The following is a 24000-nucleotide window of genomic DNA, read 5'->3' on the forward strand; positions in this document are numbered from 1 at the left end:
TTCAAGTATGCAAAGGGCAAATATTTGAGTTAAAAATAAAATATATCTGTCCATTTGTTGGCTTCTGGGTAATTGTGGAGACAATTTTAAATAAAAGCCACTATTATGAATAGAAAATATTTTGTTCTGGTGTGTTATTAGACATAGGATGACCTTTATAACATGTTTTCAGCTCCTGTATTTTTAATCAAAGCTGATCTATCTGCCAATTTCTTCAGGGGCTTCAAATGTAAAGTTACAAAATAAATCAATAAGAATATTTTGAACTTGTCATCATTTGCACTAAAAATGTGATAAATGTGTGAAGATGAAATATGTCATATTTTTAATAATTAGGACACAAATATTCTGCACTGAAATTGGGGTGAAAGTAACCCCTGAAGAGAAATGAGTTTGACACCGGCGATCTTGAGTTTCAGACCAAATCTGTGTCTATTCAGTGGGGTGAATCTGCAAGCAAGAAAATTGTGTCTATTGGAATGAGTGTCAAAAGTTACGTTTTTTCCAGCAGGACTTTGTATTGCTCATCTCCTCGACCTCCTTCGACTTCTTGGTCCAGTTTTGTGATCAGTTCATTTTCAAACTGAAAGGATATTCATGGGTAAATGACTCTACATAACAGTTTTGTATATTGTATTTGCACTTAATTTTCCACATATACTTGGTGAAGAGCTAAGTAGCGTAGTTCCTCTCTGTTCCGCACGAAAAATGATGATAAATGCAAGCACTAACATGCACCAACATATTTTGCACTAGCACAAGTGATTCATCAAAAAACTATGACAGTATTAGAAAAAAACACAGACACACATACACAGTGCATAAAAGTGGACATTGTACCGTTTCAAATGTGCGCCCAGGGCTGAAATTATGCTCACACTGCATCATATCGAAGAAGATGGGAATCGTGGCCTTTCTCAAATCAGGCTCCGGCACCAGTGTGACCTCTAAAATAGGTCCGACCATAGCTGGGATGAACTTCATTTTATGGGGGCCTGCCGGGCAGCAAAAGATTACCACTCAGATGAGTACAAACATGATTTGAAGAGGCAATAATATGCATCTTCATCTAACAGTAAATGCAGTGCAATCCAATAATAATGCGCCCCAAAAAAAAACAATACAGTGAAACTGAAGATAAAAAATAATGGCTTGTTTTTCTGCCTGTATTACAAGCAGTGCAACTTCATTATTGTTACCGAAATAGATTTTAAATGGAAACAAATCTGTTTTGCCTATTTGAACTATACCTGACATTCATGTTTTTTTCTTAAAAATTAACGATAAAAAACAACATTTTTTTGGGGTGTTTGAATATCAAAAGGAAACTATTCACAATTTCTCTTATTTATTTAAACATGAAACCATAACCCCAATCCAGATTAGATGGCCATAAATACTCACCAAGATTGTACCACATGTCTCTGATCTTAAAGCCAACTGCCATCCTCATATCACCATATCTATAAAAAAAAATTCAGCCAATCTTCACACAATCCACAAATGTTTCCTTTATGTAAAAGCTATAAACTTTCCCTCTAGTCTCCTATATTCTGTATGTCAAACTCAATTGTATGTACCAAACAAATAAAGGAAATGCCACAGTGTTAAAAGAGTGCACATTTCATCAACATGGCCCAAATAAAATGTGACCTGTATTCTATCATTAAAATTTCAACAGTGCAACTTGAGTTTGACACATTAATTTACCGCATGAATCTAAAAAATCTCACTTGTTTAGTATCTTGTTGCGTTTCTCTTGAGAAAAAGATTCCAGTTGCAGTATCTTATGTGTAAGGAATGCTACAGTCAAATGAAAGTAGCTATTCCAAAGCTGTGAAGGGCAAATAGGTTTAAAATAATAAATCATCATATGATTTTGAATGAATAAAAGGGGAAAAAAACTCAATAAAAATCTCTAAAACTCACCTGGAGTTCAAAATGTGCTTGGTCTAAAAAATACATATTGAGTACATCAGAATACTGATTAATGGCCCTCAGGAAAACTTGCATTTGGACCAGATTCATAACCATCCAATCTGAAGGAAAAACCTTCCCCATTAGGTCCTTGAACATGAGGAACGTCTCCATGAGGAAGTCCTGATGGAAAGAGAAGCTCCATAATAACTGTCCTGAAGACATTTTAGCCCCCACCAACAAAAAAACACTTGCTGAACATTACAAGCCATCTGACATGTCATTTCCACCAATTGTCTGCTACTTTTACAAGTAAAAAAATGTCCATCCTAGTAGGTAGTTTGTTTCAAGGCATGCAGCTAACAAGGGCACCACCAGGACACTTACAGTGATATCCTGCTTTGTCTTGAAGGTGCCAATATAGTGGGCGTAATGCATGTCATCCATCTGCTTCAGTATGGCTGTCATGCAGGACAAATAGTGGCCCTGTCACAAAGAAAGTCATTTCTTCCATTAAATTTGTTGACGATTGCACACACACACTTGTGGTTTATGTTGGCTTTACTCAAGCAAATGTTAACAAACATTACTGTCTTGTTTGTTTGCCCTACTATAAAGAAAGCATTTAGTATTATAAATGCTTGCTTGCACTGCCTGAGGTCATAACTGTAGAAACATGACACTTACAATGAGAGGGGAAGCCCTGTCCATGCCAATGACTGTACGATTAACTCTGCGAAGTAGCCGCTCCATTACCAGTTGAACGTGTTCTCGGGTTGGACCCTGCAAAAATGGGTATTTTAGAATATTAGAAAGAGAAGGCCCACAACAACTTTATCATGTCTATCCCAGGAAAAAGCTCCTTCATTGGTCACTCCAATTAAGTGTTATGGGGTAAAAAAAAAAAGTGAAAATACAATTTGGAAAGTACAGAAAAATCAGCTTTTTGGTGTTATTGAGGGCCATTACCATAGTTATACTGGTTTTTATTCGTTTACAGTCTGTGGATGTTGTTTGTATTAATTTGTAAATCACAAAAATACATAAATACAGAATTTCCAAAAAGTGGGGATGGACATCTTGTCAATACCAATACAATTTTACCAAATCAAATGTGAGTAACCTAAATTAAAGGCTCTTCTTAATTAATACCTGTAATCACATACACCTGTTGTTAAGTCTATGACTGTGTATGTGGAATGTGACATTTGTTTGGGACATTATTTTTGTTTGAAAATTATTTTCTCAATGATGAGAGATGTAAGAAATCTGCAATGGACATTCATATACTTTAAGCAAGTCTTTTGAAAGCCATTTGTGTGTTTTTTATTGCAAAAAACACCCTTCAATGGTAAAGCATATAAAACACACATGTAGGACAACAACATAAATGTACTGTCATCAATCACTATATTGTAGTCCCATGAAATCATTACTCTATTATGAGCAAAATCAGTGTAATTAGCACCATTACCAATGCGCCAGTCATGTTGCATTAACAAAATGATTCCTTCATTTGGACTACTTACCACGTCCTTTCGATCTAGAATGTCCAACACTGTACTAAGCACTTGGACACAAGCCTCATAGTCAGGTTTACTGGAGCGATCATCCAACTGCCCACTCAGCTGGTCGTTGACAAGTGGCAGAAGTACATCCCGACAATCTGCGGAAGCAAATTAAAGAAATTAAGTCGCGCGATGTCGTGCTGATTTTCCCATCCCTGCGGGAAATGCGGTAAAGTTTTATGAGGGCGTAAGGCAGAGGTTTTTGTTTTCATTGGATCTCGTGGGAAATTTCCTGATGTGGCTTCTGGCTTGGAAACACCTACCTGGCTGCATGAAAAGGTCACTTTCCACCATTTTGCACATGCAACCAAGCTTCTGCCGCACAAGTTGAGAGTCGGGAATGCTTTCAATAAACTTTGCAACCAGTACACTGTAAAAAAAAAAAGGAAAGTTCCATTTTTTTAGGCTGTCATTGTTCCAAAGAAAAACAGCTATCGTGATGTGTTGTTGACATCACGGTAGAAAAGTCTTTTGAAATTAATCAGGGTGTAAAAAAATAGATATATCATTAGCAGTTGTGCAGAATCCCTTGAGAATTACCTTAACTCCACAGGATCAAATACAGACTGTATGTCATTGATGATGCTGGGGAGGTATTTCAATATCGCCCCCTGAAAACACAAAGTGTGCTTTTGCTTGCTTAATATATTCTACAAAAAAACCTCCTAGCAGCAACATTTCTTTACCAGACAATACCAGCATGTAGCCGACATCTATTTTCCTTATCATTGATTTGCTAAACTATTCACACTTTGACAAGATGTAAAGTCCCGAAACGAACTGCTTGGTTCACAGAGAGCAGGAAATCAATGCGACGAGAACATAAGCACACGGCTCCAACCTTTATTTTGACTCCTTCGTCAAGTGGTCTATCCATAAGAGTATTGAATGAAAGAAACACAGAGCGAATCGAGTTGGAGAAAGCATCTCCATCTTCACTGTTTCCATAGAACCTGGAATGGCAATCAAATAGTAAAGCTAATCTTCCAGGAGACAAGTACATGTGGGAAAATGAATGGCACCTATATATATATATATATATATTGTATATACCTTAAATAGAGGATCCGAGACTGGACAATAAACCTAAACAAATACTTGAGAGCCTTGAGTGCCGCATAGAGCTTCTCAGTCAGGGCCGGCTCTTCCGCGTGACCCACATAGTGATTGAGCACTTTGGTAAGCTTCCTGGAAATGGAATTTTACCTCTAATTACACACTAAAGGTAGGCGGGGAATAACATAAATGAAGCTTGTCCCATTGCGAGCGGTTTTCAGATGTGAGAAGACTCACATGTAAGCCAACGTGGCGCTGAAGTGCTTGTTGATGTAGGTTTCAAGGACTGGATTAAAGTGCTGGAATTTGATGTCACCGATGAGCGAGATTATAAAAACCTAGAAAAAAAATAAGGAAACTACAGTCAGCAAATGGAGAAAATGCTAGCAGAATATGTGATGAAGGGAACGGATAAATAACTAACGGTGCTCGGACGTTTGGTCACCGGTCTTTTGGTCGCCAGTCAAATGGTGACAAAGAGTTTACTGCTTAAGCCAGCTCTCAAAATTATATTCATGGGAGAAAGTTTAATATCCAAGTACTGTTTAATTTCCAAGTACTGTTTAATATCCAAGTACTGTTTCATATCCAAGTACTGTTTAAAATCCAAGTACTGTTTAATATCCAAGTACTGTTTAATATCCAAGTACTGTTTAATATCCAAGTAATGTTTAATATCCAAGTACTGTTTAATATCCAAGTACTGTTTAATATCCAAGTACTGTTTAATATCCAAGTACTGTTTAATATCCAAGTACTGTTTAATATCCAAGTACTGTTTAATATCCAAATACTGTTTAATATCCAAGTACTTTTGACCGGCGACCAAACGTCCGGTCACGCTAACTAACCAAGGCATCGAAAACCGGTGTGTCATAGGTATCCTTTTCTGAAGTCTCCATCATGATATTGAACAGAGCATCCAGTGTGTCCTGGAGAAACTGGGAATAAAAGAAAACCGTGGCAAAAAAAAAATGTCATTAAGATGCTAAAACTTTGTAAATATGTGGCATTAGGAGGCCAAAGCACTTACTTTGACTATCTCCCCTCCTTCCACCTCCATCAGCCTTTGCAAGATCTGATCAAGATCGTCTGGGTTTGACCTCCAGTTCAACAGTCCGAGTAGATCGACTAAAAATGTATAAACGCATCAATTTGAACCATCTCCACAACATCAATTCATTTTGATGAACATGAAATTGCATGTACACCAAACCAAATGCATTTGCATCAATCAACAAGAATGAATAAAGCATTTAACCAACAACAAAACAAGTTTAAATTTAATTAACATGCCAGAGGAGTAAAACTCCCAGCACCACCCTCCTGGTGAACAAGACATTTGATTATCTATAACGAAAAAAAATGACAGTTGATAAATACCATTTTGTGTTAGTTTAGTGGAGCAAGTAAGCGTGGAAATCTGGAAGCTGTCCTTGGTGACGGGTCCTGAATGATGAAACTGCTTTCCCGTTTGTTTCTCTTTCTCCTCCACTTCAGCCCACGTCCCCGGCAAGGTCAGATAAACTTTCGCATCGTCTGGCCTTTTCATATCAACCTAAGAAATTTATCACATAGTTAATGACAATACACATTCAATTGCTTTCCATCTATACCTAAAATTACTGTGATATTCAACTAATCCCTCAAATATCGCAAACAATGGACCCATAGCCACAATAAGACAAAGAACTTAGACTAAAACTTCCATTTACCAGTTTTATTTGTATTAATTTCAAGCGGAAAAAAACTATTTTCACTGTTAGTACAGCATTTAAAATAGTTAATTTTTAAATAGCTACATTATATTTAGATATTAATACATTCTTCAATATTTTGCTATACTTATAGCTATATTTGATAAATATAAACTATATATACACAATAATTGTACTTGTATTTCTGTATATGCACAAATTATTATTTTAGTGATAACATACTACTTTGCATTTTTTTTTTAATTATCCCGGCCATGTCTGGTCGATATTAACCGTGATATTCGAGGGATTACTGTAGTTGTCTTTAGAAAGATAAAAAAGAAACTACCTTATAGACAATAGGTTCATGCCTTCCATCCCTTAGTGTTGTCCCATCTCCTCTCATTAAGCGGACGAAAGCCATGCCGAAGGGTTTTTCCGATTTGTCCCTAGCTGAAGGATAAAGTAGAAGAGATCAGCTCTATTTACCGTCGTGGGGGGGATTGCACGTGGGTGTTTGTCATACAAATAAGTGACAATATGTCAGGGTGACTCACAGTCCTGGGAGGATCTATGTCGAAACGTCACCCTCAGGTGACAGCGGCACACATCTTCAATGGGAATTGTCACCTTGCAAAGTGGAGACAAAAATCAAAGGAATGACATCGGCAAGATAAAAAGATGGTGTATGCAAATGATCATTAGCAGTACATTCTGACCCCTTTAGAATTATTCCGTTACACTAAGCTGTGCTAAGTCAATTTCACTATCAAATTTGAGCCAATAGGATGTTATGCTCACTGGTGCATGTTAGTAAGCTCACCTTCACTGTTTCATTCCAACAAGGTTGCTTCACTTGGTAGTAAATGACAGACTTGTACTCTGTGATGCCATCGTAACCAGCTCCAGGAAATATTGCCTTCTATGAAATGAAATTTAGATGGAATATTGGAACAAGTTAACATTACATGGGGATTTACACATCAACAAATTGGAGTCTACAGTGTACTACATTGTTTGATGGAAAAGTTGGACAGTCCAAGCAATTTGTCAAGGGTGAATATTTTAAACACACTTTTAAAAATTGCATTACCTACACTGACACCATTGAAAAAAGATCTTCAATTTAATGGACAATCAGAAATAGTAGACGACACCTCCTCCCTTTTAGGTGTTAGGATAGGGGTGGGCAAACTTTTGGGCCCAGGGGCCACATTGACTTTAAAAATTTGACAGATGGGCGGGGTCAGCAGAAGATACGATACATATAAAAAAGTGCATCCGTTAACAGTACATATGAAACATAAACAGATAAAAAGGACTAAAGTATTAACATACTCATAAAAGTAAAAAGTATAAAGTACAAAGTAAAAAGGAATGTATTAAGAAATATTAAAAATTCATTAAAAAAAAAAAAACGGGGTGTAAAACACGAAAAACAAATAAGAGTGGGCCGTATGTGGCCCGCGGGCCGTAGTTTGTTCATGTCTGTGCTAGAGCGACGTTTAACTGTAGGTCACTCCGCGACTGCAATTATGCAGCGGTTTGCCGAATAAATATATCAAATGCCTGAATAGAAGTGATTTGGCTTACAATATACTCGGTGCAAAATAGTCATTGGATATTGTGACATGCCATTACAGTATTGTAAACAATCATATCTTAATTATAATACCTCCATGGCATTGCCTTCGTCATCATGCACACTCAATATGACCTCCACATTCTTAGGTGTCTTCTTTTTACCACGGTCAAACTCTCCCTGCAGCAAGGTGACGTAAATATCGTTCCTCACGTTGCCTAAAGAAAATAGAATAGATGACGGGCTAAACGTGGCGGCAATTTGTGCGGCCTACTTGCAGCTCTGCGGGCCATTAGAATGAACATGACCTAATCATATGTAGAGCAAACAAAGAGCAACAAAGCCACCTGGGAGGATGATTTCTGGAAAGCCCATTTTTCTGACGACGGCTGTGCTTCTGTCCACGAAGTGAGGGTAGTCTTTCCTGACCTGTGCAAGATCCCCTGGGAGTAGCTTCAGGGTCACAAACAAGCCTGCCAGTAGACATGAAAAGAAAGCCAATGAGGCGCACGACAAAAACTGTGGTATTGTAGTCCCCCCTGTGATTTATCCCCTCTAAACAAAAAGGTCAATTTGGCACGACCTCCCAAATCATAGGGGAAAGAACGTTTGGGAGCACTTGATTTTTTTTTTTACCCTGGCCTTTATGATTGACCTCCCTCGTGGCAATGACTTTGTTGAAAACAGCAGTGAGTGGCTCATTCTCGCCGATGACTCGAGACGGGATGAGGGGAGACATGATGAGTTGTCTCTGACGAATGTAGGTCTCCATTGCAATCCTGAGAAAGCGCACAAGGGTAAAAATAAGACAAACGGCGTGTAGAGAACACACGTCGGATAGTTGACAGAAATGGACATCAAATTGTATCAAAGGGGAATGATGTCATGTGACCGTAGCTCTCGGGTATGGTTCTGTCAATGCCATATTGAATAGTGGCACAAGAAGTTGATGACCTGAAAACTTCAACTTGACAGAATGTTTTTCTTTTTTTTCTCATGGCCAATGTCTTCAGACAGTTGTGAGTATTATTTATTCACACAAATATGGTATGATACAGTGTGTGATTAATTCATGAAGTGAAAATATTAAGCATTGTTCTTTTTGATGGTGGGAAATGTAGAAGTTTTAAGATCCTAAAGTTTCTTTCGTTATGGTTGCAAAGTCATTCATACGAAATGGGTAAAGTGCTTTGACCTGTTTTGCCGAATGAGCATACATATCGGAGTAAAGGCTTCTGGGAGCTCGGGTTACTTTAGCTTTTTTTTTTTTTTTTTTTAATATTTTTGTAAGGGTGCGAGTAAAAAAAATGTAAAATAGGAGGGAGAAAAAAATCTGGTGTCTGACTTGGACATTTTTGTGCCTGGAAATTTTCAGATTGTCGATGATTTCAAACACAATTTGCAACAATTTAATAATTATACAGTTTCTGAATTATTGGAAAATAACAATAATTTGTGGAAAAACTAACATAATGCCCCACTACTATGTGTATATTAGTTCAAACCACTTAAATTTGGGTGCACAGTCTAGTTTCATAATTATATAAGAAGTAGCATCTCTTATCATTCTCTTATTTATAAAATAGAATAGATAATAGCAATTTAGTTTCAATAAGTTTATTCCAAGTGTTGGATGTACTGAAATTGATTTGTAGAATTAGTATCCAGCCAGACCTTTAGTTAAAAGCGAGTCCAGAACTTTTCCATCATTAATAAACATGTAACTTTTTAATGCCAAGTTGATTAGATCAATGATGTAATAAAAAGTATGCCAACATCACAAGACTCACTGCTGAAAAGGGATGAAATGCTGTTTGTCCTCATCGTCAGTTTTGCCATGAGCGATATCAGTGATGTCCATCACTGCAACGACATCACATAATCAAAGACTGTTCCGAATGTCTCAAAAAAAAAAAAAAAAAAAAAACACTTTGAAAGCTTCCCATCCTAAAATAATTGCTGTCAACATTCTAACACAGCATAAATCTCTATATTTTATGCTGTAACTGGACAAAGTAAACACTAATTATGACACAGTACATTGTAAAAATGACTTTCTGTGCATTTAGCGCTCTGGTATTTTATATAATACATTGTAGAATTAAAGAGACATTCATCCAAAATCAATAAGGAAAAAAAAGTGTTTTTTGAGTGCAAAACGACATAAAATGGAATGTTATATATAATAAAAAACAACAAATTGTTTGGTCCGTCAATGTTTCCAATAATAACATTTCTTCCTTGTACAATAACAGCTTAAATACTCTATGGAATTCCTTTCCCTCAAAGTATTTAAAATTCTTGTGTATGTTGTATTCATCAAAGTAGACTGATGACTTTTTGTGAACTCCCCTCACATGCTGTTTTGTTTTACCCATCAAAAGACATATTTCACCCTTAGCGTATAATTTTTGCCTCAACATCAAAGAATCTGGGGTCGAGTCAACTCGGCTTTATTTTAAGAGCACTTTAACAAGCGCTGTAAATAACAAGAACTGTATGGATATAAAAATGGACAATGTGGACCACCTGGTTTTCCATCCTTTGGGTGGTCTCCAGGTGTTTAAAGTGATGGTCTGAATCATAGCCCTATGCTAACCTAACCTCACAGAGACATACAGAAGGGATATTGTTGGTTTTTTTTACGTTGATTTTCAGTCAACTACAGCCTGACGCGCCAGGTGTCAAAGTGGCGGCCCGGGGGCCAAATCTGGGCCACCGCATCATTTTGTGTGGCCCGGAAAGTAAAGCGGTAGAGTGCAGAATTTCTGTTTTAGGATTAAATTAAAATGAAGAGTATAGATGTATATTACATTTCCTGATTTTCCCCCTTTTTAAATCAATAATTATACATTTTTAATCAATTTTTTCTGTGTTTTTAGTTCAAAAATAATTTTGTAAAATCTAAAAATATATTTAAAAAAAAGATCAAATAAACATTGTTTTAGATCTATAAAAAACTGAATATTCAGGGCTTTTAATCCAGTTCTTTTAATCCATTTATAAAAAAAGAAAAAAAATCTAAATATTATATTTAAAATGGTCCAGCCCACATGAAATCCAGTTGAAGTTAAAGCGGCCTTGTGAGACACCCTTGACATAAAGCAATATGATGATAGGCAAATACAATTCATAGGAAACTGTGAAGCTAAAAATTAGGTCATAATATTGTGTATGACATCACTCAAATTGGTTTCACCTGATGAAAACGAAAAGTTTCTTAGCATGCATTAGTTCATCCATTGGCAAAAAACTTCAGATTCCTTTCATCGTCATGAAAGAAAATGCTTTATATCAACTGTTGTTCAGTTCTTTTACTTTACCTCTTGAATTACTCTCCATTCTTCATTGGGCCAAAAAAAGCAGGAGTTTTAAATCAAATATTTATTGGGAGATAGAAAGTGCAGAATGTTTTTTTCCCCCGACTTGTGTTCCCAGTGAAATGGAAATATTTCAAAGTGAATATCACACCTGAAGCTAAACACCATCGACATTTTCTTTTCTATTCCAATTTAACAAAGCACCCAAACATCGTACTCACCTTTCCTGATTTTCATCCCCCCCCCCCAAAAAACGGGGTCGCTTCAGAAATGTGTATTTTACCCAACTCATTTCTTAATGTGTTCAATTTTCCTGGCAAAGAAGAAAAATGTGACATCTTCTCTGCCAGACTGCGGTTTCGCTCCATTTACTGAGAAGAAGGCATTTCTTAAACAAATAGGCTAATCGTCTGGCCAAATACAAAAGATGGTCGCTCAACTAGTTTCCACGCGTCATTCTGCATTTTCTACCTCAGGAAACAGGTGTTGCTATTGAATTCCACACCTGGAGCTCTCATCAGTAGCATTTCAAAGGTACTGCAGAACAAAGAAATCTAAGTGTATTTTTCTTTCTGATATAAATGAGAATCTCTCACCAGCCACACCAAAAGGTCTTCTTAGTCCACCTGTTTGTTTCTTCCCTTCTTTTAGCTCCATGCTTCCTACTCTGATGATCTGACACACCAGGAAGAGACGCTGCCTCATCAGGTCACTTCTGCTTAGCTCCTGGATATAAAAATTCAACCAATCAAAATGACAGAGGTAAAAAAAAATATATATATATTTTTTTAAAATAGATCCATCCAAATACCGAATTTTCACGACTATAAGGAACACATAAGTCTTAAATTTTCTCCAAAACAGACAGTGCGCCTTATAATCCAGTGCGCCTTATATATGGACCAATACTAAAATTGTTATCACCAATCAAAATGACTGAGGTAAAAAAATATATATATTTTTTAAAATAGATCCATCCAAATACCGAATTTTCACGACTATTAGGCGCACTTAAAAGTCTTAAATTTTCTCAAAAACAGAGAGTGCGCCTTATAATCCAGTGAGCCTTATATATGGACCAATACTAAAATTGTTATCACGATAAAATAAAATAAATCAGTCGATAGGGTACACTGTCCTCTACAGATCTCACAACTACGTTACTGACACTGCGCCTAAAAATACGATGCGCCGTGTCGTCGTGAAGATACGGTACTTGATATTAGGTGTTGAACTTGAAAATAGAATAAAAACTCTCCATATCTTGGGAAAACTTATGTAAGCAAGTTTTCACAAGAGTAAAAATAATGGCTAAAGTAATACTGTCTATGTTTGCATAGCATTAACAAAAACTGTCAAATTAGACTGTCTGCAATTATATTACAAATGGGAATGATTGTTGGAAGATGGGAAAGGGACAATAATGTATATAATCAGTTACACTTTGGGTAAAAGTGTCTTATTTGTCACAGAATTCAGCATTTTCAAAAGCTAAAGAATTTTTGGCAGCTTGTGATTTGAATTACCGTGAAGAGTGCTGGAAGGTTGTTGAGTTTTTCGATTTCTTTGGGCATTCCCATGCTGTCCCACCGCACCAAGAAGTTCTCACTGCATGAATTTAAATGAGGAGCACTTTAGGAAGAGCATACTTGTATCAAACAAGCCTATGCAAATATTCAACAGTCTGCTTTTACTCTGTTGGAATTTAAATGGATTGCAATGCATCAGTGAAATTTCAAATTGCTACCAAATGAATTGCAGGAATGGTCACTTTCATGTGGTAACAAGACATTGTATTAGGAGTTGTTTTCATTTGTGGGGGTGAAATTATCTTGTCTATCTTATCTGGATCCATAATCCGAGATGGAATGACGGCATTACATGGAAAAAAAGCCATTTAAGCTGAACAAAACTCTGGTTCTAGCCCACAAAGTGGAAAGGATTGTGCTATTCAGAGAAGGATCGTCTTATTTTAGAATATAATTTAAGTCACTTTACGAATGTTCAAAAAATATTCAAGGTTATATTATCGGGAATACAGAGGATGAAGAAGTTTAGAATTTTTAATTATTAAGTATGCCTACTTCATTTTCATTTGAAAGAAATTCTATAATGCAGTCAATCTTCCATTCTGATTCACTCTCAAAATGTCAGTTTTTAATTTTAGCCTATTACAAACCATTTTCACCTACCTCTTGTCATGTACCTACATCATGTTAACAATAAATAAATTATGATAATAACCCTGGCGTTACACGATGCAGTTCGGCCAGAGGTGAAGAGCTCACCTGATAAATTCTGACTGATCTGGGTCATACAAAGACATGAGTAGCTCAGCATCTTCTCCAATGTTGCAGACAAAGTTTTTCAAGTTCATCAGCAGACTATATGTGTGAACAGTATTAAACAGAGCCTGACGTCTCATTTCATGATTTTGTAACCGTGTCTGAAAAAAAAACAAGAAAAAACCTTAAATGACAACATTAAAAACAACAACAACAAAAAACAGTCACCAATAAATGTCCCCCCTACCTTCTCCTCTTGTATCCTATCATCAACACAACGGGATGCAGTCTCATGGGCCCGGAAAAGACTGACCGTACTGGTACAATCCGGATCCAGTGTATTTCCCGCTTCATCTCTCACGACCAGATCCAAGCCCAAAATCCTGTGTACCACAAGTGGTTAAACAAATAACCACGGTGCTATGACTCAAGCGTATAAACTTTACAGTGTTGTCAGAGTCCAAATTATCGTGAGGTAGTACGTCAATATGATTCATACCGGTTTCCGTAGTCTACCTTGGCAGTGACTTTCTTTTTTAGTTCTACAAGGTCATCCTTGGGTAGTGTTCCTGACACTATCTGTGATCGATATTCTATAAGGCTGTAGGCCATCTGCTGAACACTCTGGAACAGGGAGACTTTGTTCGCCTGTCAAACACAGATTTATAAACTTGTAACGTAAGACTTTCAAGGCAACGGAGCGTTCCGGTGTGAAAAGTATTGAAGTATTTATTAGAAGAGTCCACAGATATGAGTGGAAAGAGACCAAGTAAGTATGCTGGACCTACCACAAACAGCTTGTGCCATATCTGCGCCCATTCCCTCAGAGTAGCCCCTAGCTCCTGCACCAGTGGTAAATCTGCTGGAATAATTATTTCCTGCTGGCTACAGGCCACAAAAGCAGAATAATAGGATATTGGAAAAGTGGCTCATTGCTCACAGCACGTATAATATCATTTCAACAGAGACACCAGTATTTATATACATGACGAATACTAGACTAATGTTTCTTTTCATAGCCAAGAAATGTATTTCTGAAACTATAGTTCAAATCATTATAAATGCAAAGTGTATTATTACAAAATGATATGTTTACTGGTATGTGACCTTACCCAATTCCCTCAACTGATGCCTCCTTTAAGTGGATGTAAGAAGATGGGAAAATTCCCTAAAGAAAGAATCAAACACTTTAATGAACCAGTCCAAAAATAATTCAAAAACTAGCCAGCATAATGCTATTTCATATAAACAATGCTAATAGTAGGTGATTATCTTTTAAAGGTTTTTTTTCCTGTTGTTTTGTAAATTTCATCCATGTTTACACTTTGTTGCTTACTTAAATTTGGAATAAGAATGTTAAAACATAGGCCAGTTTTGGAAAATTAGCATAATAATCATGATTAGCCTAAATAGCCTAAATAGCCTATATAGCCTAAATAGCCTAAATAGCCTATATAGCCTAAATAGCCTAAATAGCCTATATAACCTATATAGCCTAAATAGCCTATATAGCCTAAATAGCCTATATAGCCTAAATAGCCTAAATAGCCTAAATTTCATAGTTTGGCTAATAAACAATTTTGTTTCTGGAACTTTCAGATTTAAGTGTTATTTTTTACTGATAATTTATGATTTTATTTTATTTTTCTACATGAAACTGCACACTGACAATTATTCTATTGTTAGCATTAAAATGTCAACATCTTGAGACAAATTGAATTTTTTTTTACATGTTTACTTGGCATAACAATGTCAAAATAAATTGTCAGTCTTGTTGATCATGGATATTATGCTAATTGCATTAATTATAAAAGCTTAATCAAAACATTAATTAGCATTTGAGTGTCTATACTCTAAGGACTAACATATTACATTTCTGAAATTAAATGTTGGTGTAATATTTCTGCTTCCACAGTTGAGCCATCGCTACTATATTTACCGCACACATAATTGTAGCATACTTCTCCCCTTGATCAATTATTGAAACTTCCAAGAATTTAGTTTTTTTTTTTTAAATAGCTTATTTTACAGCCTTCATTAATATCAAATAAGAAATGTTCTAATGAATAATACAAATACCTCATGTGACTTTTCTCGCAGTGTGTATCCCCGATACCAGCCTTGGAAAAATACAAAAATAATCATGTTACACTGAAGAGAGAGACAAAAAGACAATGGCTGAGGGAGTAATAACGGTCTCTCTCATCTTGGCTTCATGAGGACAATATGGAAGACTGCACACTCATTTTAATTACTCCCCCACATATTTAATGACAGTCAGCTTTAAAGGTCCCCACATTCCGTCAAATTCCATTGAATAGGAGACGCTTTTAAAAATTCCCCTTCTGTCTTATTTATATCAAGTTCCTTTTTCCTTGTGCTCATCCGTAGTGGCCGGACAGTTGGTAGACAAACTTTTAACTTCATCATTATTTAGCATTAGCTCAGACTATGTATAGGTATTTTGTTACATGAAAAAAAATTGCAATAGGTAATAGATATATTGGTATTAAGAGATTTGATTGGAAATCGGTGACATAATTTTTCAAGTTTTGGAATTGTGTATTTTTTTTTTTTTTTTTAAATGTCAGATTTTTTATTATTATGTATTTATTTTTAAGTATTACATCAATGGCTGCCATATATATAAATCCAATCTATTTGGAATAGTTTGCCTGACACCAATCCAATGAGATCTAATTTATCACAATGCATTATTATTTTATATAAATAATATGTAAAAAAAAAAATATATATATAAATAAATATCCAGCAGTATAATGCAAAAAAAACCCTAAAATTAATACTATATATTTATAAGAAAGCATAAAAAAATCAAGACAATCCCAATCACGAGAGCTCACTTTATCCCAACATTTATTTTTGAGAATCAAATATTTAAACACGATTTCTTCTCAATATTTTCAGTATCGCAATATTCAAGATTTTTCAAATTAGGTGTATATTTTGCCACATATTCAGGCTCACTCACCTTCCAATTTCTCCAGTATATGCACAGTGTCCCCAACCTGTAAACACAGCTCCAGCTCTCCATTAGGATCATAATTGTAGATTGCTACAAGGACAGAAAAAAAAGAAAAAAAAACATAAGTCAAAGTTCACCAACCCAAGCACGTGTCACCATAATATGCGGATGTATTCCCTCCCTTTCCCCCTCTAATAACAAACTTGTACCCATTTCATAATTGGAATTAGATCCTATATACTAGCATCTAGCGTAGGCCACTACACTAAAGACTTTGACTTTATGGCCTCATTATATCTGTTGGTCAATAAAGGTAGTGTTACTGCGGGCCTACACACTTGTGAACCCTAAACTTTCCTGTAATCATTCCTTCCCCATGTGTTATCCTGAAGGTGACCCTGTGCTTTTTAAACCACCATTAATACAAAGTAATGGTCACCCTCAAGAGAGAATGCATCCCCAGGCAAATATGTGCACATTTAAGCAGATGTTAAAGGAGAAAGAAAGCTTAGCTCGATTATTTGCCATGACTTGGGGGATATGCAAGAGCATGCAAGCTGTCAAGCGCATAACTAGGTGCAGGTATCTGTCCTGACTTGCATGTGCTGAAGGCTACATTTCAAGGCACACTCTGAATGCCTTATGTAAACCAATGTTTTCTCACCCGCCCAAAAATGTGAGGTTTAAAACTCTGAAAACACACCTAAAAGTGGTTGTATCTCCTGTTTCTGGGCTCTTAAAACACTAGATTTGTATCTTTTATCTAAACACTATCAGATTTGTGCAGTGGTTAATGCAACAGCGTTGTTAGACTGTACCCCAGAAGCGATAGGGGCATAACTGATTTGATTACTTTACGGTCTAAACAGGCCAATGCTGAAATTTTATCTGAAAGATGAATCACATACTCCAAAAAATGAGTATTTTACAACTTGTTTTTTAGCGGTTAGATCAGCGTGGGCAAACTACGGCCCACGGGCCAAATCCGGCCTGTTAGGCCTTTTAATCCGGCCCGCCGAACTTGTCCAAATAATATATTTTATTTATTTTTCCCTTTTTTTTAGTTTTCCCCAAGATGGCGCCGTTACGTGGAAGCCAGTGGCAGTAGCTCTGTCCACTCTTATTTTTTTCGTGTTTTACAGCCCCTCTATCTTTTTTAAATGACATTTTAATATTTCTTAATGCATTCCTTTTGACTTGAATTTGTACTTTATACTTTTGACTTTAATGATGAGTGATGAGTATGTTAATACTTAAGTCCTTTTTTCTGTTTATGTTTCATGTACTGTTAACGGATGCACTTTTTTACATGTATCGTATCTTAGATTGTCTAGCGTTCCAATTACGTATTTTCTCGCATATTAGCCACCCTTAAAACTGCCTTAAAATCGTTGAATTTTACAATTTCCGCTGTATGTGCAGTCTAAACTGTGCGCATATAAGCCATACCATCGACTCAGTCATTTTTTTTAGACAAATACTGCTTATATGCGAGAAAATATGGTAGGGAGATGTTTAAGTTTCATGATTTCTCATATTACTGTAGATCAGACTCACTGAAATGCATCTTAATTCATCACAGTTACAGATTAGTCAACAATTAAAGGATGTCACTGTTGAAAGACTTGAGCGGCGTCTGACAGCTCATTAAAGTGACAAAATTAATGATCTGTACTATTAAACAGTGTCTAGATGAGAACCATAAAAATACAGCTTATGGCAAAACTGAATAATTGATTTTCTGGCTCTAGAGGACAGAATCCTTTTCTCTTTGAAAACTAATAGCCATAGTGCCCACTATTCATCTCTTCTTTGGCGGTTTTTCATTCGTTCTTGGCAGGGATAGTGACTAGTAAATAAGAGAAAACAGAAGTAGGGAGGTGACTCTCTAGATTGGTGGAAGCACGAGTTTTTGTGCAAGGTTTTATCGTGAGTATAACTCACATCAAATTGGGTTGACTTACGCAGCAAATTAGCTAGGAAACAACAGTCTAGACAGGACTAAAACTTTTGACAAGAATTCTGTGAAAAGTTGGGCAGTATTCGTATTGATTATGTTAAGTCTGGCAAATAACACACTAGTGTGCACTGAAAAAAAGGGTTTATCAGTTTGAACATGAAATATTTTGTCTTTGTAGCAAATCCCATTAAATGTAGCTTGTGAAGTACTTGAAAAAACATGTATTCTGTATTTAATTTCCATTTCACACACGGTCCACAAATGTAGTAGTAGTCGGCCATCTTGGGTTCGAATCCAGGTCACGCCACCTGTATGGAGTGTTCACCCCTAGCTGGGTGTCAACTGGGCTAGGCTCCAGCAACCCCTTGACCCTTGTGAGGATAAAGTGTTTCAGAAAATTGAGATAAGAAAATGAATGAAGAAACTGTAGCTAGTTCTCTTTCCTCAATTAGTTTGAGTTCCATTTGCCATAGTTCCCCTCAACCAACATTAGTAATAATATGATAAAAATCAAAGGCAATACCTTCTTTCCACAAAAAATGTAGAATCCCAAAATAGAGCATGATCTGACTAATCAGACGATAACAAGATAGTAGTAGACGGCGCTCTGATAGCTTTTTAGGATGAAAGCATTTCCTATCCTTATTTTAATTCAAAAGCAGAACAAGCACATTGTCTTGAAGACAAACTTAACTTTTGAAAGTCACGCCAATTGCCACGTAAAAGGATTAAGATGGAAATTCCTCAATGTCAATCACTACACCCAAGGTGAGTGACGTCTCCTCTCACCAAAAAGTGAGCCCTCCAATATTTGACTCATCTTTGCCTGCCTTTGACAATGACAGACGTGCAGTTCATCCAAACGGCCAGTGAAGGCTCTCTTTCAATGCCATTGACAGCGATAAATGTCCAATCTATTTTTTTTTGGCACTGTCACTCCTCCCAGTCAAACTCGTGACCGGACGTTTGGTCGACCGGACGTTTGGTCGCCCGGACGTTTGGTCGCCCGGACGTTTGGTCGCCCGGACGTTTGGTCGCCCGGACGTTTGGTCGCCCGGACGTTTGGTCACCCGGACGTTTGGTCGCCCGGACGTTTGGTCGCCCGGACGTTTGGTCGCCCGGACGTTTGGTCGCCCGGACGTTTGGTCGCCCGGACGTTTGGTCGCCCGGACGTTTGGTCGCCCGGACGTTTGGTCGCCGGTCAAATGTACTTAGATATTTAACTCTCTTATATATTGAACTTTCTCTCTTAGATATTAAACTCTCTCTCTCTTAGATATTAAACTCTCTCTCTCTTAGATATTAAACTCTCTATCTCTCTTAGATATTAAACTCTCTATCTCTCTTAGATTCTTTTAGATATTAAACTCTCTATCTCTCTTAGATATTAAACTCTCATGAATATAATTTTGAGAGCTGGTTCCAACAGTAAACTCTCACCATTTGACCGGCGACCAAAACGTCCGAGCACGTCAAACTAGATTGGACATCTAAAACTCTCCAAGGCAGGCAATGAGTTAAACATGAATTGACAGGAGATTGGGTCGAACTTCAATGGTCAAAAGTACTGTAGTTTTGCAGAACTCATGTAAAATGGAATATATTTTCAGGTAAGCTTGAATATATGCTTTGCAGCAGAGTTGCAATTATGCTAACAGGATTTTTTTTCTTCTTTTTTATGCCTTAAGGGTGCAGTCTGCACACACACGTAGGTATCAATGCCACACCTTTCCGAAGCTTTAAGCAATGTGTGTTAAAGTCCAAATATTGTGAATAAAAATGTTGAACAAACGGAAAGTCTATCCTAAGGTGCCACATGTCTCAAACGACCGTAGTTTCACTTTTTGCCACCTTATGGTCACACTTTTGGAGCTTCAGGAACTATTTTCAAAAAAGCATACAATTCTTACGTGTACTTTAATGTCGTCTCAGTGAGATTGTGTGAAAGAATAGTTAGCATGCTCATTCAAATCCCAAACATTTTCCATTTTCTGTCGTTCCAAAGCCCCTTAGAAAACTTTCCTAAGTCCACTCATGGAATTTGTAACGAGTTATTTTTATGCACCACCTTTAAACAACAACACAGTCACCAGAATAGAAGCTTTTTCTTTATTCTTTTTAAACGTTATTTTACTTTTCTGGAAGCCGTCGACCGACTTCAAGAGTACCGCTTGTTTGGAAAACTTACCCACACCATACTTCTCTTTCTTTGTGGGAACCCAGCGTGTCATGGCGTTGTGGGGAGAGACAACCATTGAGTTCTCAAAATAAATAAATAACTATTTACAAAGGATATAAGTGGGAGGCTAGTGCACTTTTCCTGCTCGTCCCGAAGTCTACGAGAGTATTTCCGCCATCATGAATATCTTCTGCGAGTCTTGCGGGAGGGCAAAAAGGCTCAGAAATGAGGGGTTCAATGAGTTGGGAAAATACTCCAAAAACTTTTATATATAACCCATTCTTACAAAATATGGCATAATGAAATTCAAATAAATAAATAAACGAGTTAATGGAGTTCATCTCTTTTTCCTGCATGTCATGCAGTCCTTTTAAACACCTCGCCCTGCATTCTGCGCACCCTTTTAAGTAAAATAGTATGTTTTCCGTTATGGACTTGGACCTGAACGCAACGCCCTCGAGTGTGTTCGTGATTGCTGCGTTAAAGTCCCGTTGTCATTTTGACACATTAATTAAGTGAATTTTGTCAAAGTGTAATAGGAGTTATGACATAAATTATGAAAAAGAGCTACATTTTGTGTCTCAATATGGGACACTTCCGTTTTTTAAAGGACGGTTGGCCACCCTAATTGTAAATACTGTGAATAAAAAATATTCAATGCAGTAGTTAAGCAGATTTTTTTTCTCTCTTCTTAATTGTACTTAATTTCTCTTGGTTGCACTGCTCGGTACAATATTATTTATTTGTATATTAATTGAAAATTATCATCATTATTGATTCATGATTATTTCATCTCATTTTCTGAACCACTTTATCCTCACTAGGGTGATTATTTCATAAACATTTTGGAATGTTCATCTCATTTTCAGTTTCACGAGCCTTCAAAATCGTTTATGCTGGCCCATATAAATTAAACTACATTGCCAATTGAACTTTAGTATCTGAAAAAAATGGACGTCTGGACATCCCGCGTTGAAACCGTGACCCCCGCGACCCCACATCATGCCGCACAGCAAATCACAACCACTGTTAAGTTAATGAAAATGACATCCCAGCTATTCTATTGCCCTTATGCTTCCTGGGATGTCATTGGTTTATTTTTTCTGTGTCACGCTATTAACCGAAATTTAACGATCAGTCTAGTCATTAAATGATTATTCTTTCCAATTTCAAACACTCATAATGCAAACACATAAAGTTTTGCGGGGTACAATGACCTGATATAACTGTAAAGATAGTTACATCGCAAAAAAAACATGAGCACGGCGAAAATAATTCTATTAAACTTTCTTATTATGAAACCATCTGCTTATTGATGTCTCACATTGATGCCTTTATATTACAAGACATATTCAACAGTCCTTTACATGTTCATTGAAGTAATTTACAGCTGTTGGCAGAGAGCTGGTTGCCCACTTACCCTCTTTGTTTGCTTGTGTGCAGATTTGTGTGAATTTCCGCTGCCAAATGGTTTAGTTATCCAGTGTGTTTTTTGTTCTTCCTGACAGAGTGCTTCTTTTACACGCTTATCGAACGATCTGTCTGTTTTAAAAACAACCAATTACAGCCAATGCAATTAGAAAGGCTTGCCATGTATGGCTCTTTTTGATGGGTGCGTCTGGTTATTGGTTATGGGAATATGGAATGGTTAAGATATTAACGGTACTTAGATATTAAACCGTACTTAGATATTAAACAGTACTTGGATATTAAACAGTACTTAGATATTAAACAGTACTTGGATATTAAACAGTACTTAGATATTAAACAGTACTTGGATATTAAACAGTACTTATATATTAAACAGTACTTAGATATTAAACAGTACTTAGAAATTAAACAGTACTTAGATATTAAACATTACTTGGATATTAAACAGTACTTAGATATTAAATGGTACTTAGATATTCAACAGTACTTAGATATTAAACAGTACTTAGATATTAAACAGTACTCCGATATTAAACAGTACTCAGATATTAAACAGTACTTAGATATTAAACGGTACTTAGATATTAAATGGTACTTAGATATTAAACAGTACTTAAAAATTAAACAGTACTTAGATATTAAACAGTACTTGGATATTAAACAGTATTTAGATATTAAACAGTACTTAGATATTAAACAGTACTTAGAAATTAAACAGTACTTAGATATTAAACAGTACTTGGATATTAAACAGTACTTAAATATTAAAAACTACTTAGATATTAATTATTATTTTTTCATTATACTCCTCTGAATGCAACCTCCCATTGATAGACATTAGCTATAGCGTAATAATGTTGTCAAAATAGCTTTTTGTACATTAAAAGTGGGGAAATTACTAATATAGACACACATTTTCATGTATTTTAATGGTAATGTTGTGAGTTGAAGGAATTACATTTGTTGCTGTCAATGTTCACATTTCAGATAGTAAAAATGTATTGTCAAAGAATATAAAAATGCACTTATCCACTTTTTCTCAACCCTTAAATCTCTAATGTAAAGCTCATTGAAGCTAGAAAGAAATAGTGAAAAAGAATACAATATTGCCATCACCTGCTTCATTTGTGCTATTGCAGAAAATATATGATCAGTGACACAACTTAATTAAACACTAGTGATTAAATTTTAAAAAAGAAATGCCCAGAGAAGCCACTATGGGATGCTCATACTGGTATGGAACAGTTAGTATGAAATGCATGAGTGTTTTTCATAGCTCTATTATCAGTAATGGCCCACACATAAAAAATAACTGTATTTTAATGTAAGTCAATTTTACTACCTCACCATAGTACCTTTTTAAGGCACTGTGTATTCATTCAAAGTGACATTTTCATTTGTTGTTTGATTTCTTTAATCGTTTTTTCTCCCTCATTTGGGCTGCAAATACTACACAATTCATCTTATTTGAATGTAAATCTTCAGTTTAAAGTCTTACTGGTCCTAAATTAAAAAAACAAATGTTAAAACATGTATAGCATGAAAAAAAGGAAATTTAACAGGACTAAAAAATGGCCTGTAAATAAAATGAAACTCATTGCCGAACTAAAAGACTTTCTGTATACAAAAAGCAAATATTCCTGCTGATCATGCCACTCTTAGAACGCCACAATAAAATATCTTTATGTGCTTTTATCACACAGCACAATGCCACCAAAATTTATAGCAGCATTGAATAGGGAGCTGACTACAGGAATGTCCACCAGAGGTATTAATCGTAAATGAAAATTTTAATCACTCTACCATAAACTGTCTCTAAAGGCTTTTTAGACAATTTGGCAGTTACATCCAAGTCGCCAGCTTCCACATCTCACCTACGAGATCATCCGAGACGAGCCACTGGAGAACTGGTGTAACAATCTGTTGGCACAATTGAGTAATCTTTACACAAACTGCCAGAAACCATTTCAAAAAAAGCTCATCTTTGCACTGAGGGGACGTTGCGCAGTGGCCCAAGAC

The 24000-nt window shown here is 36.2% G+C and overlaps 1 protein-coding gene across 1 annotated transcript in view; it reads right to left on the minus strand.

Moving 5' to 3' along the window:
• dock5 (dedicator of cytokinesis 5) overlaps window positions 1–20858 on the minus strand; it is a 29191-nt gene extending 8333 nt beyond the window's left edge. Inside the window, exons 1-33 of the mRNA XM_077715509.1 lie at window positions 20560–20858; window positions 16418–16501; window positions 15505–15545; window positions 14538–14593; window positions 14214–14310; window positions 13925–14073; window positions 13673–13808; window positions 13429–13586; window positions 12667–12748; window positions 11737–11866; window positions 9611–9683; window positions 8457–8599; window positions 8168–8293; window positions 7914–8038; window positions 7062–7160; window positions 6796–6868; window positions 6588–6691; window positions 5925–6099; window positions 5575–5672; window positions 5393–5482; window positions 4779–4879; window positions 4539–4673; window positions 4327–4438; window positions 4026–4096; window positions 3749–3855; window positions 3447–3583; window positions 2605–2700; window positions 2305–2403; window positions 1930–2100; window positions 1734–1834; window positions 1405–1463; window positions 841–995; window positions 498–583 (exon numbers count right to left, since the gene is read on the minus strand). Of these exons, the coding sequence (XP_077571635.1) occupies window positions 498–583; window positions 841–995; window positions 1405–1463; window positions 1734–1834; window positions 1930–2100; window positions 2305–2403; window positions 2605–2700; window positions 3447–3583; window positions 3749–3855; window positions 4026–4096; window positions 4327–4438; window positions 4539–4673; window positions 4779–4879; window positions 5393–5482; window positions 5575–5672; window positions 5925–6099; window positions 6588–6691; window positions 6796–6868; window positions 7062–7160; window positions 7914–8038; window positions 8168–8293; window positions 8457–8599; window positions 9611–9683; window positions 11737–11866; window positions 12667–12748; window positions 13429–13586; window positions 13673–13808; window positions 13925–14073; window positions 14214–14310; window positions 14538–14593; window positions 15505–15545; window positions 16418–16501; window positions 20560–20626 (3536 nt within the window). The 5' untranslated portion in view covers window positions 20627–20858. The remainder of the gene's footprint in view (window positions 1–497; window positions 584–840; window positions 996–1404; window positions 1464–1733; window positions 1835–1929; window positions 2101–2304; window positions 2404–2604; window positions 2701–3446; window positions 3584–3748; window positions 3856–4025; window positions 4097–4326; window positions 4439–4538; window positions 4674–4778; window positions 4880–5392; window positions 5483–5574; window positions 5673–5924; window positions 6100–6587; window positions 6692–6795; window positions 6869–7061; window positions 7161–7913; window positions 8039–8167; window positions 8294–8456; window positions 8600–9610; window positions 9684–11736; window positions 11867–12666; window positions 12749–13428; window positions 13587–13672; window positions 13809–13924; window positions 14074–14213; window positions 14311–14537; window positions 14594–15504; window positions 15546–16417; window positions 16502–20559) is intronic.
• Between the last annotated feature and the right edge of the window lie 3142 nt (window positions 20859–24000).

The sequence above is a fragment of the Stigmatopora nigra genome, chromosome 4, assembly GCF_051989575.1.
Source record: "Stigmatopora nigra isolate UIUO_SnigA chromosome 4, RoL_Snig_1.1, whole genome shotgun sequence".
Classification (NCBI taxonomy): domain Eukaryota; kingdom Metazoa; phylum Chordata; class Actinopteri; order Syngnathiformes; family Syngnathidae; genus Stigmatopora; species Stigmatopora nigra.